The 21,571-nt window shown below is 39.1% G+C and overlaps 1 protein-coding gene across 1 annotated transcript; it reads right to left on the reverse strand.

The window, feature by feature from the left end:
- Nucleotides 1-430: 430 nt before the first annotated feature.
- Nucleotides 431-1,042, reverse strand: LOC149146371 (gallate 1-beta-glucosyltransferase-like). The gene has a single exon (XM_089452736.1). It carries the CDS (start codon nt 1,040-1,042, stop codon nt 431-433), a length of 612 nt encoding a protein of 203 aa, XP_089308862.1.
- Between the last annotated feature and the right edge of the window lie 20,529 nt (nt 1,043-21,571).

The raw sequence follows: 21,571 nt of genomic DNA on the forward strand, positions 1-21,571 counted from the left end.
CATAGTGTCCAAGATAGACGTACTATCTTGAGACCAACTTCCTCATGTATTTGTTTGTACTATTATCATTCTTTGTACATTGGATTGCATCATGAGAGGAATACAGTGAGGCTGAGGCCTTTTCCGCCATTTCTATGTTTTTGGTATTTTTTATGTGTGTTAATTTTGTTTAGTATCCTACATGTGGTATCAGAGCCAGAATGCCTACCATTATTTTAATAATTGTGGACTTTCTAGTGCCAGAAGGTCCAATTATTCCAAAAGCTTCTCCGTGTCTAATCTTAAAGCTTACTCCTCTCAGAATGTGCTTCTCCCCAAATGACTTGTGAACGTTTCTACACCCGATAAGCACATCAGAGTCATCCTCAAGTTGTCTGCTCATCGTTGCCTCTTCAAATTGTGTTGTATCATGATGGTTAATGGAGATTGCCTAAGAAGCGTCGCACCATCTCCTCCTCGTAGAAGGTGAAAAGCATGAACAAATAACCCATATGAAGGAATATCCACTCGCATTTAGCCCAAAATCTATCTCTTGAGTTTGTTCTTTTGAAAGAATCACCACGCTGCCAAAAGAAACGTATACAACACTTGAGGGCTCCTTCGTATTCAACCAATTGATGCAATCTGTGGCTTTCCACAAGCTTTCCTCAGACTCTGTGTCTTTGGCATTGCGTCTGTCCAGGAATGCCTGGGATATGAGAGGGCATTTGAAGGTTGCAGAATGGATGGCAAGTCCAACCGCTTCAACAATGGTATTCCACATATTTCTATCACATTCGCCGTTTCTTCTGCTAGATTCTGCCCTTTTTCCAACGCCCTTTGGAAATGGTAAAAGATGAAAAATTGCACAGGATTGCGCCCAGAAAACAACTATAGAAATATTAAACTTCTTTGCCACACCTGGAACCCATAGAAATATGGAGTCATAAACGATACAAGCTATATTGTTCTCTGGAGTGTTTAGCCTCTCTATAAGATTTGGTAATGTAAGTGCCCCTGAGATTGTTTCAAACTGAAGCTCTGCAGAGGTCTCTGAGGTCATTGCGAGCATAGTATCTTGAGCTTGTAACATTCATTGATGGGCAGCTTTGATTGTAACAAATGTGGCCCTATCAAATTGCACTAAACAAAGATGGACAACGCTGCTATTCTGAGGGCCATAGCTAACATTGCTCGGTAGTGCGCCTCCGGATCACTCAACAACCAAAATGTGACAAGGCATGGTCAAGATTTGAGTTGAAAATCATTGAGGAGAAATTCATTCAATGGAAATGCAGCTTGTTTTTAATCACACAAAAATTGAATTTATTCTGATGGATGCTGGAGCTAGCGTGGATGAAAAAAATGCACAAGGGGAAACACCACTGGATTGCGCACCAACTATGTTACAGTAAAAAATGCATCAGAAAATATAGGCTTCTAGCATATAATAGTTAGTTGATGGTTTTATTACTTAGCACTTTTATAGTTTTCATAACATTTTTATGGAACAACAGTTATATGTTCATTAGTTGCGTACTTCAAGATTCATATTCATTATTATTGCGCCTTGTGATTGTGTGGTTCCAATAAAATCAAGAAAATTTGTCACCTATTATATTCCCTTAGTAATACTAGTTCATTTTCTTTCATGGCCTTTTCTATTGTGAAAGGTATGAAAGTCTTGGGATATTTTATGCATAAATGTAGCAGAAAGAGAATTATTTTTCTACGAGAAGACTGATGACTGCTCCACTATTGACGCTGTATTGCTTGAACTCTGAGTGGTGATGATATAGTTGGGTTCTCAACCAGAATTTGTGATGGGGTGTGCATATAACTTGGGACAAGCATTAGCATGAAAATATAGTTAGAGTGTAGGATTTTGCATAGGGTTTCCTCCCCCGGGAACTTGGTATATCGAAGAAGGGTGAAGATTGGGATTAATTCTGAATAAGGTTGATGAGTTTTGGAATGGTAAGGTAAACTTCACGTAGACATATTTGGAGTTATAAGTATTTTGCATTTGGAGTCATAAGTGTATTTGTTTGAGAGAAATTCACTATTGTAATTCAAAGTAATCTTTTACTTTGAGAGCGATTGAGTCACTATAGGCAGTTTTTGAAGAAAATTTGCAAGCGTGACATTCTCGTTGAGAAGTTTCCATGGAAAAGTTGTGACATTGCAAATTGATGTACTCCAGTAATTAATAAAATCAATTTTTTTTTGGTGCTTGTGTCCTAGATCCGTCCAAAATTGAATAAGGGGATCTTAGGTACACCGTGTGTAATTAATGCGTGTGCATGACTTGTGTTCAGATTATCAAAATGCTCTCTTTGTATTATGCTTAAACAACTACATGCACATAAGCAAGCTTAAGTATAAGAATGCTTAATCAAGCTCTTGTAATCAAGCTTAAGTACACAAGCACAAAGCGTTACATCATCAACTTGATAAGATGATCTTCCAAGCAAGCACATTTCACATCATATACTCAAAGCAATCAAGTTAAGGACACTACAAAATCAAGAATTTCAAGCCAAGATGATATCTACATCATCAACACTTTTTGTCTCACTTGCAGATAAACATTTTTTAACTAAATTGTATGGGTGCATTCTTAGTTGTAACTGACACTCTAATTTGAATTTTTAAGGTGAATACATTAAGTCAAGTAAGTCTTCGCCTGAGTCATCAAGATTGAACTTTTCATTTGTCTCTTGGGTGAATTTTCGACAGTGTTTGACACCCTTTCTTTTTTAAAATCAGTACATTTAGTGAGTACATTCAAGAAAGCACAAAGTGTCAGTAATCAATCAAGCAAGTTCAAGTAATCCATCTATCAAGCAATCATCATCAAACAAGTGTATTCTATTCTTCAAGTGAGCATCAAATCAAGTTAGTGTTTAACGTAAGTACAATAATCAAACAAAGCAAGCGATTGTGTCATTCAAACAACCAAGCAAGCGAGCATGTCAAAATCAAGTGTGAAAGTTCAAAGCATGACATCTACAGCAAACACAAAGTTTCAGTGAAGCATTCAAGCAAAGCGATCGTCATCAAGGGAGCGTGAAATCAAGAGTTCAAAGCATCAACAATAAGCAATAGTACAAGCGAGTCTGAATTCAAAGTGAGAAAGTTCACATGGCGAAAAACATTCAGTTATTAAAGATTCTTTACAATTTGATCCTCTCAATTGCTGAAGACATGGTGCAAATTAGCAAATCAGCTCTTGTTGATATTTCAATGAATCTACAACATGCACATGAAATGATTGAGTTTCTTCAACTGGAGTTGCAACTTCAAAGAGATGAGTTGCAACAGAAGAGTGATGTTTCCAAGTCTTTCATTTGTACAGATGAAGATAAAGATGTTGATTCCAAGTCACTGATCCAACCAACTTCAAGTGTCCTTGATCCAGTTCAACTTTCTTCCAAACCAATCATCAAGCCATGGGAAGAACTTCAAAGTAACGAAAATCGACAAGGATTAGGATATGACAAAGATGAAAACAACTTGCATATTCCTGATTATCTAAGCAGATCAAGTTCATTAGTGCAGGATTTCTTGATCCAATAACATCAACAAGCCATGAGACAATTGCAGACAAATAGAAATACACGCAAACTGAAGTTGTAGTCAAAGAAAAATGCCTTCATTGTCAAAGAATCGGTCATCTGGAAGATCAGTGTTTTGATCTCCATCCTTGTCACCATTGTGGAAAGTCAAATAATTCATCAACATAATGCAACAAACAACAACAATCAAGCAGATTGAAGATCGATTATTCATGGATTTATCCCTAGGAATGGTCATCCAAAGTCAGAAGATTGTATAAGTTTTACAATTGATTTCACTCACACATATTGTAGCCAACAATAAAAATGAAGATGGTACTCTCACGCAGTTGAATGGGGGAGTACACTAGTGAAACACTCCTACCCCTGAAGGGGGGGAGTTCAAAAATCAAGTGAAAATAATTGTCTCTCCTTTCAACTGAAAAAGGGGGGAAAATGTCAATGAAATTGACAGTGGTTGTCAGACTGAAAGTCTCATCAACATCAGTGAAGCAGCCAGTGGGCATTTTCATCAGCAAGTGAGCATCAACAAATTCGCCAGTGGCCGATCGACATCAAAGTCAGCTGTGACCAGTTTTCAAACACAACAAAAGAAACAGTGAGTTGTTTTTCAACGTCATCAGCCAGTGGGCGTTCATCATATTTTGTCAGTGGACACAGGATGATGATTTCAAGAAAAGGATAGATGGATCCTTTTGTAGCTTGGCACATGATGGAGTTGTCAAGCAACATTCAGAGATGAATCAGACATGAAATTGACTCATGGTCTCTTCATATCACAGTTTCTTCAACATCCAGCTTTGGCGGTTTTTCAGGCAAATGTTTTTTGAGGATCAACTTGAGAACTTGGAAGAGGGTTCCTTGTTCTTATTTTGGATTTATCATTGAGGGGGGGAATGTTAGCCTCACTCTCATAATAAAACAATTATAAATCCAAAAATCATAATTAAATAAATCAAATCTTGAGAATTAAGAGTTAGTTCCTCAAACTAGGGAGTTTAGTTAGGATGAGAGATTCTCTCCAACTAGTTCTCCTAGATTAGTGTTTTTTTGAGAAAATATCTCAACCATAGTGTCCAAGACAAACGTACTATCTTGAGACCAACTTCCTCATGTATTTATTTGTACTATTATCGTTCTTTGTACATTGGATTCCATCATGAGAGGAATACAGTGAGATTGAGGCCTTTTCCGCCATTTCTATGTTTTTGGTATTTTTTATGTGTGTTAATTTTGTTTAGTATCCTACATTTTCGTTATGTTTCTTTCAATGTTTCAATACATTATTTACATGTAGAAGAACTCATAAACCCCCAATCCATTAACCTTAGATGAGAAAAAATCATAGTTCCCTTGATTGGATCTACAAAATACCATGGACAAAACCATCATGCCCAAAACCATGCACAAAACCATGGGTGGGTCTTCCCCCCATCAATGGGTTTGCATAAAAAAAAATGGGGCACTACCTCGAATGTTGTGCAGGGGGGCTACCACCCCCACTACGCCTAACACAACGTAAAAACACCTGGGGCTGGTCATGCAAAGGATATAACACCCCCAAAAATATGTATTTCCCTAACAAAGGTGACAAGTCACTTCTTGTAGTTTAACAAGGCATGCTTGTCATTGGTTTCATATTTGAAAATGGAAACCGTTTCTTATCGTTGGTTTTTTGAGAAATTCACTTAGAAATCTCTTAGATCTAGTTTCCCTTACCTTAAGGAGTTAAGGTTGCAAGTGATATGTCATCAGTCCTCTAATACTTGGCAAATGTAATAATGATTTACCAGTGGTATTTTAACCAAGTTATTCTTCAACAACTCAAAATATTGTAAAATGGGTTTATCCCACATGTATTATGGGAAAATCTCTCCTTTCACTCTCTCATAAATCACTGAGGCAAAAGAGGTTCTATTGAGTGGAAGAATGCAATATAATGAGCTCTATTTCTTATAGGGGGGCATATCCTTGTATGGTTGGGAGTTTACTTGGAGAATAAAGAAGTTGTTTCCATGGATGTTTCCTCACACTAGAGTTTTACCACATAATCATTGTCTCTCCCTTCTTTTTGTCTTGCATTGTTTATTTATTGTTCTTGTTTAATGATTTTTTTATATAGGATATTAAACATATATATCTATTATATGTTAATGCATATTTGTAAAATCTAACATGGTATCTATGTAGGTTACCAAGCCTTTTCTCCTTGACTAAGTTTGTTATTGAATTTTTTGCATTAGACTTCAATATATCTATGTTTTTTGGCTCCCCTTTCTTATAGATTTACGTTCAAATATGGACAACAATAGATTTTCACTGAATCTAAGTATATCTCACTATTTTATTCCATTTTTTGCAATTTTAAGCTCACCATTGGCTCCAGAATAGGGAAATCATTCCAAATTGACTATTCACTTACTAAAGTTATCTTTTATTTTCCCAAAATTTAAATAATTTGTGTAGCCTAGCCTAGGTAATTTTTTATTTTATTTTTTATATCCTAAAGTATTTTTGGGATATTTAGGTTTGGTATACCAAGCCATTTTTTTACCATGTTGGTGTTTTCTTTTGAACCGCGAGGTTGTTTTTGATGATTTTTTTTTTTGTTGAGTTCATTTTTTTCCTGATCTACCTTCCCAACCATTTTCCTCTCAATATATTATTGAAAATAAAAGAAGAAATGTTAAAAATAGAATCCAGAAATTCGAATTTAATTTGTCCTTAAACTAAATTGTGAATTAAAATTGTAATTCTTTTCTCATAGCAACTTGTAATAGTTAACTGAGTTAAGTTGACTTAGTTAACTTAGGAATTTTGAGTTGGAAGTCTTTTGGAAGCCATGTATATGTTCTCCCTAAGTTTTAGGGGTCCATGATGAGTTTAATTGTGAGTTGTAATTAGATAACTCAGTTTATTGAGTTATGTTTAGTTAAATTAGTTATAACTATTTGTGGAACTAATAGAGGACTAACAGTCAGTTGGTGCACTAGTCCATCCGCAAGTGTTACTCCAAATAAATTAAGATTCACTCATCAGAAACTCATACATGTTAGTTCAGAGAAAGACCTAGTTGAGATTGGAGTGCAGGGACAATGTACTATCCATTGTATGATTTACTGAGTTGTAAATATCATGCATGAAATCAGTTGAGGATTTCCCTTTAAATATAGGCTAATTCTCTTAGGAATTGTGCAAAATAATTAGAAGTTTGGAGGCTTGCTAATTCTCTCAGAAATTGTGCAAAAGAATTAGAAGTCTGGAGGCTTGGAATTTTGGCTAAGTATTGGCCAAAGGAAGTCATCAGGTGGAGGATAGGAAATACTTGTGCAGGTTAAGCTCAAGGTTGAGAAGAGCATATTGTATTCATCCAAATTATTTAACCAAGGATGCAAGGAATCAGGGGCTTGGAGAGCAGCAGAAGAGGCTAGAGATTGGCTTGAGCTTGCTTGTGAGTGGCGAGATTGATCATACTAACTGTTGGGATTGTTCTTGTGAGAACAAGCATTGTATTATCATCTTGGATTTCTAATTTAGTGCAATACAAATAGCAGGGGGTTTTCAGCTAAGTCTTTCCCCAGATACTTATTATGTTATGTGCCATTGATTTATCTTCTTCTTGTTCATATTGTTTTCATCGATCTATTGGTTTCCACTGGTTAAAAGTAGAAGTAGATTCTTTTCCTATGCTTTAGTAGATTGTAGGAGATTGTGAATCTACAATAAATTCTACATGGTATCAGAGCTAGATTTGTAAAAATTTTCTACATGATATCAAAGCCGGATTTTTTTGGGCTGCAAGTTTGCAAAACATATATGAGATTTTTTGTGCAAAATTTTCAGAAAAAATATCATATCTGGATTCCTTGTGAAAAAATACCCAAATTAAAAAAAACAATCTGTTGAATCGGAGTTCGGATGAGGGAGATATCGTTGATTTAAAATCATCTCTTTTTCCAAACAATTTCTTGATGGCGGGACAGATGAAACAGATTGGTGTGTGAGCCAGGAACCTATATGCTCTTGAGGTACAATATGCATGCAAAGCCTTGAGAAGAAAGGAAAAGGTGATACTTGGTGGTTAAGAGGGAGAGTAAATTGCCTCTAAACATGCATCCCCAGAAGAAGAAATCTCAGAAGCAGTCTAAAAAAATTGTGGAGCAGCCACAATTGGAGAAGCTAAGAGGAGACCGAGTGGAGGTATCCACTCATGCAGAGACCTCGAGTAGGGGGCAAATTTTGAGCTAGGTGGGTAGAGGGATCACATGCAGCCATACCTCCAAGTGTGAGGTGGGGCGATGTTAAGTGATAGTCTTAAGAGGGCTGAAATTTGGCAGGGGCCATTGAGAGGTTTTATCTCATGGACCATACCTTGCTACGGGAGCCCAAAGTACATAGTAGTGGGAGGAATCAGTGGCGATTGATGCAATCAAATATCAGAGTTACATAGACTAGAGCAGTCAGATACTGAAGAGCACAGATAAGGGTTGACAACAGTGCCGAAAGATAAAGTCAGCAGAAGCGCAAAGTTTTCAGTAGACAAAGGCAATAACAATCAGAGACTTTGATGATAGATGCATCATGCTGATTTAGGTTGGATTTTTTGTTTTGCTTCTGGAGTTGCTGTAGCAACAACACTAGAGAGAATTGTTTCATGCAAAAAATTCCAAAGTTTCAGGATCATGATAGAGTTGAGTTCATTTCTTGTTGAGAGGGAGTGTTGAAAATAACAACAAGAAATGTTAAAAATAGAATCCAGAAATTCCAATTTAATTTGTCCTTGAATTAAATTGTGAATTAAAATTGTAATTCTTTTCTTATAGCAACTTGTAATAGTTAACTAAGTTAAGTTGACTTAGTTAACTTAGGAATTTCGAGTTGGAAGTATTTTGGAAGTCATGTATATGTTCTACCTAAATTTTAAGGGTCTAGGATGAGTTTAATTATGAGTTGTCATTAGATAACTCAGTTTCCTGAGTTACGTTCAGTTAAATTAGTTCTAACTATTTGTGAAACTAATATAGGACTAACAGTCTGTTGGTGCACTGGTGCATTGTTGTCGGGAAAACTAGTGTCCATTCAAAGCTGCTAGTCCCACTAAGATGGGTAGCTATCTTAGAAACAAACAAACTAAAGTCACTTGTGTTTTCCTTTATGAGAGATAGATGAGAGAGAAGCAGAGAGTACCAACCTCAGTCTTTCGCTAGTCTCCTTGCTTGTTTCCTCTCTCCTTCGATAGAGCTTTCGCCACTCCTTTCTCACTTGTCCCACTTCAAAGAACACCTGTAGAGTCAAAGCAACAAAATACCATCAAAGCATAGAGATCTATAACCGTAAACAATGTAGGATCATATGTACATTAACCATATAAATGCGTATACAAATACAAGATTCAGAGATATACAAGCATATGGAGGAAAACTCAAATAGATTTATTGATAGAAGTAGTAGAAGAGAGGATTACAACCAAGCTTTCTGATCCAGCATCATCCTCCCAGAATGAAAGCCCTCTTCACCTCATACAAAGCAAGATCATCCAACAATGTCTTCAAAGAGAAACCAACAACACTTCCTTGCAAATTACAAAATTCCAGCCTCTGGATCTCTAGGATGAGGGATCCATATATAGATGTTTACAGGAGAGTGAGTTAGCTTCTGGGATTTTGATTAGTGTCATTTCACTGATAGTTCTTGGTTCCAATTGGAGATTTCAAATCTCTTACTCATCCCTGGGCGAATTCGGAGAGGCAAGTGTCATATGAGCAGTTTCTAGAAGATTCTCTGGGTTTCCACGTAGCAAACTGCTTCTGCCATTTGTCTGCTCTCGCTCATCACACCCTACAAAAGGGCTTTCCAGTATGCATCGCACCCCCCATGTGTAATAGGTGAGATGCATCACACCCTATGCATGGAGAAGTCAGTATGGTCCAGTTTTGACCAGTTCTGAGTAGTTTTTCATGGAGAACTTCTAGGAGATGATGTAATCAGCTGACCTTATTCCTTTAGGGTATGAAACAACACTTTTTGGGGTTTAGAAGCCCTTGGTTTGTGGACATATGTGATTGGGGTTGCAGTGCCCAAATATGTCTATAACAGTTGCCCCCTAAAGCATGAGGTTGTAAATCTTTTGATGTCGGGTGAAATGCTTTATAATGAGGATCCATGGTTTTTCGAATTGCAAGGTGACCTATAATAAGATACAATACAATACGTTATCTTCATAATACTTTCATGATCTAGCTAAGGCAGGCATTCCCATGCTTAGCTTTATAAATTCATATTCATGTACATAAGACAGACAATCGTTTGTGTGGAAGACTGATGATTCTGGTAGAGCCATCATCCTTTAGTTTGGATGATTATCTATGCAGCTGTGATGTACATTTGATGTCTTTATTTTTCCTCAATATATCGTAGCCTGGATGGATGAAACTAGATTCGAGTCTTCAAACTTGTTCAATCTGCGCCCAAAGTACAAGTCGATCCATGTGAAAAGATGTTCTGATGTCGAACATGGAAAGACATCGCCTAATTACCAGCCAATGACGTAAGTTGTTAATAGGTGCGAGAGGAATCACCGATAATGATAATGACCCTCAAGGTACTACAGTACAATTCACGTGGTGTGAATGTATGAGTTGATGTTGAACACCACATAAAATCTTTCGGTCGAAGGCCATTGATGTAAACCTGTCGCCGGAAGTGAGAAACTTTCCATTGAGGCATGCAAGCTTCAAAGTACTGAAAGGGTTGTTCCTACGTCAACTTCTTGGATAATGAGCTGATGTCGACAAGAAGTGACCCGTCGTAGGAGGGCCTTAATGAATCCCACATCTATGACATGGAATGGAGCAAATGATTTTGTGGAGGTGAAAATGATCTGGTGATACAAGGTTCAGGGTGGCGGTCATGAAAAATGGAGAGTGAAGGTATTGCAGTGGATGAGATGTTAGCTAGATTGGTGAATTCTCTGAGCGACTTCTCTTGAACATATCGGTGACACTAAAATGGATTGGTAGCATTAACCCAAAAAATGGATGGTACGGTGGACCAATGGTGATATGACCGGTGAACGGAATAACCCAACCCGACTCAATCATGGTGACGGAGTGAAAGTGTCATGTTCAAGAGCGAACTGCTACCAATGAAGCTATTCAAGTTTTCTTCCCTTTTTCCCCAGTCATTGCTGACCAATACCTCTTTATTTTTGTCAAGCTTGAGAAGGATAACATATGCTTGTTCTATAATTTTCCCTTCGGGCAAACCTGTCTCTATGTTTTAACGAGCCTAGCGACAGTGAAACTTGCTCTTGTCTGCATGGACAAGTTTGTTGCTATTGTTTTAACGAGTTTAACGACAAAGATAACTCGGTCCTTTTCAATTTTAGAGAGTCTAAAAAGGGATGGAAAGGCAACTTCGGTAGTCCTTTTTCATAATGTAATCCCTTAAGTCCAAAAAAGTACAAAATAATACGAAAGGGATGACTTTTCGATAGTTTTAACGAGCCGAACAAGACAAGCGCTTGATCTTTTTGTGTAATAATCCGTCAGGTCCAAAAAGATTAAAATCTAGAGGAGGGATGGCACTTTCGATCGCTTTAACGAGCCGGAGAGGCCAATTGCTCGGCAATCTTTTCATATTTTACGAGTCAGATGAAAAGCGCTTAAAGGAGACTCATTTTTTGAGGAACGAGTGATGTTTTTGGAGAGCAACTAGTTCCAGGTAAGGTTTGGAACTTTTCAATCACGACAGTGTAAAGAAGGTGGCTAATAGAATCACTTGTCACAGCTGTTCCCCAAAAGGGTAAGCAATCAAATGGAGGCGTATGATCGGCTAAAAAAGAGTGGAGGTGATGGTAAGAACACGACCAAGGTTCAAAAGCTGATAATTATGCGATCGCAAAGATTATTTACCAAAGGTGGGGTTCATTTTTTAATGAGCTTGAACTCTATGGGAACACTTGCTCATTGCTAGGTTGTTTTTTAACGAGCCTAAACTTCACTTAAAACTGCTTGTGGCGAGGTTTATTTTTTAACGAGCTTGAACTTTGTGTAAAACTACTCGTGATAATATTCAGAGACGTTGATTTCACCATTAACACTATGTTCTTTTGACGGTCGTGCTGCCTGTTCAATTACTCCATCAACATGCTTGAAAAATGAGTTTAAACAACAATATTTTACTTTAACTACGTGAATAGTAACATAAAAATAGTTTTTACCTCTCATTTTTACCATTTCATTCAAATTTGGGAATTTTGGAGCTCTGGAGGTGTTTTCCCCCTTAATTTTCACTAGCTAATTCTGGGAGATTCTGTGGACTATTTTCGGCACCGTTTGGACCAGGTAGGAGCTAACCCTGAGCTCTTCAATTTCATTCTTTCCTTTTATGATTTTGAGCATGTTTTCCTATTCTTCTGGGCCTCTGGGGTTTGAACAATCCATTCTCTCCCCATCGCACCTAATGTACATCGAAAGGTGTGATGCATACTGAGCTGGCTATTGGCTAGTCAGGATGCATCTAACCCAGTACACAAGTGGGGTGCGATGGGCGCAAAAAGGAAAGTTTATGCACTTTTTTTTCATGGAAATTTTGCTTGAATCAGGATCCTAATTCTTCTCTTGTTTGTTTTTCAGAGATTCATTGGATCAAGATGGTTGTTACATGGCGTGAACGCGAGCATGAAGAAGAGGAAATGATTGCTTTACATGATCCAGGTACGGTGACTGCTTTGCGGAACTGTGGTTTGTTCAAATTCTTCCACATATCCAGAATGAGGCAACAAATTAATTTGTTACAATATTTTCTCGATGCATGGGATCCAACCAACCAAGTGTTCCAGATTCGAGGTAAATACATCCCTTTGACAGTTGAGGATATCTACTTCTTGACTGGTTTATCGAGGCGTGGTACCCCTCTCTCGCTATCAGGATCCACCCGTGGAGGTGAATCCGTAAGGGATTATATTCGCTGATTCTGTAGAGATGGATCTCAGCTGAGCAGGGACGGAAAGATTAGTATTCGAGATGTCACTAACCGGTCCTTGAGGACTATCTTATTTACCTTCACTATATTGGCTGGTAGCGTGGCTCTCCATTTGGCCAACAGGTCCTATATGCAGTATGCTCTGGAATGCCTTAAACCAAAGGTATTCAACTGGTGTGATGCAGTACTTCTGGTTATAAAAGAACATCTTACCATGGTGAAGAATGGAAGATCTAAGAACTTTGGTTATGGTTCTGTTAGCGCTTGAAATTTCACCTCAGGCTGAGAAAGGTAAACCTCAAGGCAACATCAAACCACTTAGCCTCGTAGCTAGCCCTACGGGGCAGGAGAGGGCTCTCTCCGGTCTATCTCGATAAAGATCTTCAATGGGCGAGATAACCAATAGGGTAACACTGATTTTAGGCTAGTAAAATGATCAAAAGGGTTGATTTGGGATTTTTAGGGTTCTTGGTGGAAAATTGGGGAAATGGCAATTTTAGGTGCGGGGATTGGACACAGTTTTCGCAGGGGGTTCTTTGGGGCGAGGTAGGAAACAATATTGATGCCTTTAATAGAGATGGATGGATGAGAATGACTGGTTAGGAGTTAAAGAGAGCAAGAAATAACCTTGAATTCCCTTTAAATAGTCGAAAACATTGATATTAAGCAAACTTAAAAGCAGAGCATGACAGTCATGAGTTCTACTTTAACACTTCATTTGCCTAATGTGCAGAAGGAAAAGTAAGGAAATGATTCACATAACACACTTACAAGTACAAAGAGAAACACACCATCAATACATGTGACCACAAGAATCCCAAAAAGGACTGCAAAACCCTGGTCTTCCTTTGCCAAAAATTGCAGAGATACAGTGAGTAATACAATAAGAGCTTCTCCCTCAAGAGTCCAACCATGAAAATGAGCAAGAGAGTACATAATATAGATCATCTAACATCTTTCCCTGCCTCTAGGGGTCGAGCTCACTATCCTAGGAGCTGTTTCAACCACTTCTAAACTAAGCACTAAAAACTAGGCAGTCAAAACAACTTGCCTCTATAAGCTAGGAAACCAATTCATTCATTTAATTTTCACCTATTTCATGAATGAATCTTCTAGAAGAGATACATAAGTGTAAAAGTGTCATAAAATTACATTATTTACATCAAGGAGGATGACAATCCATTCCAAAAAATCAAACACAGTCAAAACTGCGTTTTGCTGAGCTGTACACTGAAATTTTGAGAAATTTGCCTGATGGGTCGCGCGCCATTTCCTGACGGGTCACGCGCCTTTGAGGGCACTTTTGGGGAACTTCTAGGTGTCCAAATGAGGCAAGAGTAGGCTTGTTGGAAAGGTCTGTGAGTCTACTTTCCAACCCAGCTGGAATTTTTGAATTTGGTTGTCATTTTCCCCTCCAAAATTGCAATCTCCCAAGACTGCTTTCTGTGTGTCAAAAATGTGGCAGAAAGTCATTTTTTTTCTTGTTTTTTGACTTTCAGGAGGCCCAAAACTTCATAAAATCTCTTGGAAATGGGTGAGCATGTGTAACATTTCATGCCAAATCCAGAAATGCTGAGTTTTTTGAAAATAGAGTTGCCAAGTGAAAGGGTCGCGTGGGGGGTGAGACCCGTTGAGAGGGCAAAACCTGTAAATTGCCTGAAAAAACCAAAATTGACCCAAAATGTTCAAAATTTCTTGGTATTTGTGCTGTGGCTGAGCTATTTAGTGCCTTGCTCCTTCAAGGAAGCCTCAGCCAAGATGTGGAGGGGATCGGGCCTTTTTCTCCTTTTTTGTACCTTGGCCAACCGCCTCTTTGATAAGTGACCAATGGAGAAGAGCTGACATGGCTAGTCCCGGGGATATCATGCTGCTGTGATGGTCCTCCATCCTCATGAACAATCTCCGGATGTGGTGGTGGTGCTGTAAAGAACTCACGAGAGATGAACTCCTCCCATATGATGCCCTGCTGAGCCAACTGATGTCTGACCACAAGATGAATCAAACCGTAATGATAGAGGCTCCTACACTGCTGTGCTGGGCTCTTCCTCTACATCAAGGGCACCATCCTCTCAATGTTCTGGCACATGAAAACAGGGATGTTCATCATCCGTACTCGTGTGAAATGCATCATCAGGCGAATATGGTACGAATATATCTGTGAAAATCTGCCCTCACAGGTGAAAAAGAGCATGATAAGCCTCATCATGGGAGCATACTCACTCCTCAAAAATCTGAAGGGAAATACACCCGTCAAATGTCTCATGAATGCAGGTCTAATGAAAGGCTCAAACTGAACACTATCCAACACCTTGCGCTTATTCGATACCTCTCCGACATTAGGTATCCCTGTGGCCTGTGCAATCACCTCATGTGTCAATGTAAAATCCACCCCGGCAAGGTTGACATGTCCATCACGCAAATGTAAAACAAATAGGCGAGCCAACTCCCTGTGATGCTGAATCCGAGTGATCCTCTCGCAAAACTCATAGCAAGACATATAACGGAAACATGAGATTGCCATAGGACAAACCTGTAAATCTGCCAAAGAGGTGGGCTCCACTCTTCTATGATGTCCACCCTTTCCACCCTTATGAGGCCTCCTCTGTACCTCAATCTCTGAAGCTGATGCCTGGTCATCACTTTGCTCATAATTGGTTTCGGTTTCTGACATTGTTTTAAGAGCAAAGTGGCTGAAATATACTACTGTTTCTGCTTTGTAAAATGCTGATTAAAATGCTATTTCAAGGGGACAAGGAGCACGAGGGGAATGTTAGGGGAGGGATACTTTAAAGGGAAAATGGGAATAATAATATATAAAACAGGGATTTTAGGGAAAAATCATAGCAAAATCATTGCATATGCATCATTATATAAATTTATTTACATGGATATTATGAGAGGTAGAGTTAGGGTTTGATTTTTATTTCTTAGGGAAGAGGGGTAGGGTTTAGGGCTTTTCACCAATTTTGCAAGGGAAATTTACATAGAAAGACAAGGAAAAAGAAATGGGAAATGGGGAAAAAATGATAACAAGGGGATACCTTAAAACAACATATAAACCCTAGCCATTTTTACAATTTTAAACCAAAGCAAAGTGGAGCTTTTCATTTGCAAATGGAGACCTTTGAAAATGCACTCATGATTTCCTTTAACCATAACAAGCAACAAATTTTTGAGTTGGAGGGCCTACCTCACACAATTCGGCGATTTTGTGGCTCCTTGGTGAATTTACAGGCAGTTTTTACAATGAAGGCGCTGACGGGTCGTGCACCTCACCCAACGGGTCGCGCGCCTCTGCAACTCACAACTTCGGCTCGAACTCACTTGCAATCACTTGCTCAATGACTTGGATGCACAATGAGGCTCGATGGAGGGAGATTGGGGTTTTTATAACTTTATTTGAATTAATTTCATATCATAACCCACTTTATAATGTTTTTCTTTGACACTTTATAAACTTGACTTTTTGGTTTCCTTTTGTCCTGAAATTGATTGATTTGATGCTTTTCTTTGATAATTTTTGCAGGGATAGCATCTGAGGGATCTTGGCAAGGGAGCCAGGGTTACATGCTGTCCTTTGAAGCCATGTGAATTTTTACCATTTTTTACAAAATTTTGAAAAATGACCTTGGCTTTAAAAACAGGGTTTTTAAATCCAAGGTGAAAATTAACTGTACAAGATAGAATCTTTCGAAGAAACACTTTGAAAATCATCCCTCTGGCTTGCTGGGAACTTATTGACCTTCAAAGACATGAACTTGAAGATAAACTTGACCAAAAACCCTAGACCTAAAAATTTGATCTCAAGACAATAGACAAGTAACCTTGACAAAGTTTAATGATTGAAACAAGCTGATCCAGCAGTGCCCAGAGGGAGACAAAGACACCAGCTCTTCCATCAGGGTTATGGCATGCCTAACGGAATGCAAAAAAATGACACTGATGAGACACCTACCTATGCAAATGCAAAGAGATTTGATCGCTGATGGAGGGCTACTAGACCGACTCTAACAGGTTCTATTCTGATTGCTTTCGCCTTGGAGAAGATTCCATTGATGCAACCACAGTACATTTCACTCGGACCACCTGTACCGACGGAACCACGGATGCAGAGATGGGTCGATCTTATGGCCAGACATGCTGGTTAGTCGCAGATTTCATTCTCTGATGCCTTCTTTGAGTAGTTTGACTGTCAGGAGATGGTCTTTGCTGAGTATCCATATGCTAGGATGGATTTCTGGGGTGACCCAGATTTGGTGCTATCGGCTGGCGAGTAGTGGGGTGTTATAGGTAAAAGATCTGACCATATCTCTGTTTATTGTTTTTATAATTTTCTTATGTCTTTTAAATGCTATCAAGACTAATCAAACTCATATATTCATGCAGATATTGGACCAGTGTGACCAACAATGCGCTCGAGGGTAGCAGCTGCCATTCCAGTAGGAGAGGCTGTAGGGAGGGCTGTCCTTCGCGATCTGGACGTAGCCAAGACACTTGCAGTATTGAAGGACCATATCGAGGGTCTCACCCTTGGTATCTAGGATGTGAGGACCGACGAGTTACCTCTGAGATTACAACGTCATACTATTGGTGTGCCGAGTTGATGGACTAGGCTCTTACGTATGATTGCATAGGCAATGACTTTTTATCACCAACACCATTAGTCTAGAGTGATTTTCTACATTTTTGAGTTCATGGGTCATGTGACAGATTTTGTCTTGGACACAGCACATTTTGACATATTATAAATAGTTATATATATTTTTGATTTTCAGAGCTTTATTTTGATTAAGTTATATGATCCTGATGCAAATGTTGATTGAAATGCTTTCTTTTATAAATGCTACAAATGTCTATCTAACACATAATTTTCTAATGAATCAGTTAATGTGTTTAAGTTTTTGGAAATGTGTTGATATCGAATAGAATCAAACTGCCTTTCCAAAATCCTGACCCTCAGGAACATACGATAGATAGCTGGATTCTGAACAGAATATATGCCAGTAAGCTGTAGGATGACAAGTTGTGAGTCTAGCCTGACAAAAAGTCGGCGTATGCCATGTGCGATGGAATCAGAGAGAAGTTCTATCAACGCGCTATACTCAGCGATGTTGTTCATTGATCGACCAATACACACTCCTCTGAAACTCACTAACTCACTGCTTGGATCAAAAATGGCCCAGGCCGCAGAAGATAGGTTTCGCGTACTATGACTAGCTCTGTCGGCATATCCAACAAATGATTCCAATAGGTTTGACATCTGCAACAAATGTAAAAGTGGATTACCTAACCAAAATGACCACTCTTAACAAAAAAAAAAATGTAACAAAAGCATATAAAGAGGTTACTACACTTAGTCAAGCATAGTAACGCTTAAGGTACAACCTGTTTCGAGATTGCGCTAGTGGAATTCCATCGTAATCTACTAGCTCGTAGGTTCCTTTTGCTAACACTTGTTTAACAATGTAGGGATGCATACACAAAGATTGGAACTTACCTGCTCCTGATTTATTGGATTCCTAATCGTAAAGCAAGACCAGGTCACCTTCTGAGAAGACACGGGGTTTGACATTTTTGTCAAACTGTGCCTTAATTCATTTCTTATGGGCTTCGTTAGCCAAGGTGGTGTCACGGCGGATTTCATCCAATTGGATTAGTTCCAAGAAATGAGCCTCTTCCTCTGAAGTTCTGGGGAGAAGGTCGATTGTGAGCTTGAGAGATGAAATCTCACATTGAATTGGTAAGATGGCTTCGAGGCCATACACCAGCTGAAAGGGTGTAAACCCAGTCACATTTCTTATCGAGGTTCTATACGCCCACAAGGCTGAGTACAGGATTAGGTGCCAACTCCATTTGTGGACTATAATCATCCTTTGTAGCATGCGCTTTAGGACTTTGTTGATGGCCTTAACTTGTCTGTTAGCTTGCGTATAATATGGACTAGAACTGTCGTGGGACAATCCTAGTTTGGTAGCCAATTCGACCATCATGTGATTGCAAAAATGCGATCCATGATCTGTGACTATAGCCTGTGGAACACTGAACCTAGAGACTACATGATTGAAAAAGAAAAGAGCAGCCATTTCGCCACTGTTGTTTAATGTAGGCATCGCCTTGGCTCATTTCATAAAATAGTCAACTGCGACTATGATATACCCATGCCCCCCGGCCGATGTTGTGGGGAAAAATGCCTATGCAGGACGATCCTATCCACCTAAGGTGTGACAGTGCCTTAGCAACAAACAGAGACAACTATTCTAGTATTCTTCCTTTATGAATTAAGAATGAAGAGAGATAGATGGACTAACCGGTGTCTTCCGTTTGTCCCTCGATCCGGTCTCTCTTCTCTTGGAGAGTTCCCAGCTACTTGCCTTCTCGCTCGCCCAGCTTCAAGAGGTTTCTGCAAGATCACAAGAAGAGAACAGTACACAAGACATAGATTCATATTCATAACTAGTTCAGGATTAGAAGTAAACTAAACATACTAATGCAATCATACATCAAAGATACATCAGTATATAGGAGAAACCAAGATAGCTTTATTGATGAATAAAAAGGTTCAGGAAGAGATACAACCCAGAGGGCTCCAATCCAGCATCTCCTTCCCAGCAAATGGAATTCCTATCTTCACCCCCTTCAAAGCATTAAGCACCCAATGATTCCAATCTCAAACCAACAGCAATTCTTTACAATAACAAAATTCCAGCCTCTAGATCTCACGGAGGAGAGATCCATATATAGATGTTTGGAGAGAGGATGAGTCAGCTTGAGATTTGACTAGTTTCCTCTCCCTCTGTCAGTTCTTGATTCCACTTGGAGGTTCTTGCTTCCACTTGGAGATTTGGAACCTCTTACTCATCACCAGTCGAATTCCCTGAGGCAAGTGTCATTTTGGAAGCTTCCTGGGTTTTGACACCTTGAGAAATGAACTTGCCACATGTCCAATCTCGCTCAGCGCAGGTAGCCAGTGTTGCCTTTGACATTCAGCGCAGGTAGCCAGTGTTGGCTTTGACATTCAGCGCAAACAGCTAGTGGAGCCACTGAAATGATCTTGAATTGACTTGTTTTTGAGCAGTTTCTGGTGGAGAACTTCTGTGAATTGCTATGGTTTGTTAGCCTTGTTCCTCTAGGGGTAGGAACAACATGTTTAGGGACTTTTGATCCCTTAGATTATGGACATTTCATGCTCAATGCTGTAAGGCACAAAAATGTCTATAACAACCGAGGTGGGGTTACATGTCACAAAATTATGCCCCATTTGGCGAATGGCCCAACAACAACTATTGGTTGCAAATGTGCAGGTGGTATTCTGGTTTTACGGTCGAAGACTTGACAAGCATGGCAACTTCTGACTGCGGTTATGCAATCTTTGAACGTTGTTGGCCAGAAGTAACCTGTTCATAAAATCTTTTGTGTTGTAGCATATCCAGATTGATGCCCCCCACACGCGCCTGAATGACAATCATTCAGGACTTTTTCAGCCTCCTCATGGGTGAGGCACCTTCGCAGAACTGTATCGATACCACGACGATAAAGCGTATCACCGACGATCATGTAGTCTTTTGCTTGGTATCGAGTACGTCGTTGTTTAGAGCGAGAGGTATTAGGCATGTATGTTTGGGTTTGGAGATAGATGATTATATCTCCGTACCACGGATCACTTGACGATATCAGAAACAAAGATTCATCCACGATTGTTGCTTTGGATGTTGAATCGTTGGACGACGATGGGAAATCGCATAATAACTCCGCGAAAACTAGAGATTTCTTTGATTTTGATTTTACAAATTCCAGATCAAACTCTTGCAAAATAGCTATCCATTTTGAATATTTGCCCCAAAGTAACTGACACGACAGAATTTAAGTCATAGGGTTGCAATCTAATAAAATGGTAGTTTTGTGAAAGAGGATATAGTGTCGAAATCTCTGTACTGCTTGAACAACTGCAAGAGCCAGATTTTCAACATAGGAGTATCTGCTTTTTGTATAATTTAAGTTTCGGCTTAAATAATAGACAACATTTTTGATTCCATTTTCTTCTTGAACTAAAACCATTGTGATGGTTGTATCTGTTGTAGCTAGATACAGGTTAAAGTCTTTTTGATAATCAGGAGCGTACATTAATGATGCTTTTATTAGGGACTCCTTAAGAGCATCAAAGGAAGCTTGCACAACCTAATCCCAGTTGAAGGGTACTTCTTTTTTCAAAAGACGCATATATCCTTTAGCAAGTTCGGTGTAATTTGGAATGAACCTCCTTAGAAAGTTTGCTTTCCCTTGGAGTTTTTGAATCTGAAGCAAATTTGAAGGTGGAGGCATATCAGTGATTCCCTGAACCTTACATGGGTCGAGTCAAATTCCGTCCTTAGAAACCACAAAGCCAAGTAAATGACCAGAACCGACACAAAACACACACTTGTGTGGATTGAGTCGTATCTTGTAGTGTCGGCAATGTAGAAATATAGCTCTCAAATGCCACGGATGATTAGTCTGCTTTCGTGAATGAACTGGAAGATCATCAAGATATGGTTGAATGATGTTCTTGATTTCATGGAAGGCATAATTTATAGCCCTCTGAAAGATTGCCCCTGTGTTCTTTAAACCGAAAGGTAATTTGCGGTACGCGAATGTGCCCCACGGACATATAAATGCAGTCTTTGACTAGTCCTGTGGGCGGATATTTATTTGATTATACCCAAAATAGTCCATCCATAAATGAAAAGATTTCGCATCCAGCGCATTCATCAATTATCTAGTCGATGAAGGGTGTAGGGTAGTTGTCCTTTGGACAAGCTTGATTTACATCCTTGTAATCAACGCACACTCTAATTGTTCCTTGCTTTTTCATCACAGGAACAATATTTGATACCCAATCAATTAGAGGAACCAGGTAAATGAAACCAGCATGTAAAAGTTTTTCAACTTCTGCCTTGATGGCAGCGGCTTTCTTCCGGTGCACCTACCGAAGCCGTTGTCGTACCGGTTTGACATCTGGATATATCTTGATTTCGTGTTCAACTATGTTCGAG

The sequence above is a fragment of the Pinus tabuliformis genome, chromosome X (assembly GCF_031772625.1).
Source record: "Pinus tabuliformis cultivar Carrire ecotype Pingquan chromosome X, CPIR1, whole genome shotgun sequence".
In the NCBI taxonomy this organism is placed as follows: Eukaryota; Viridiplantae; Streptophyta; class Pinopsida; order Pinales; family Pinaceae; genus Pinus; species Pinus tabuliformis.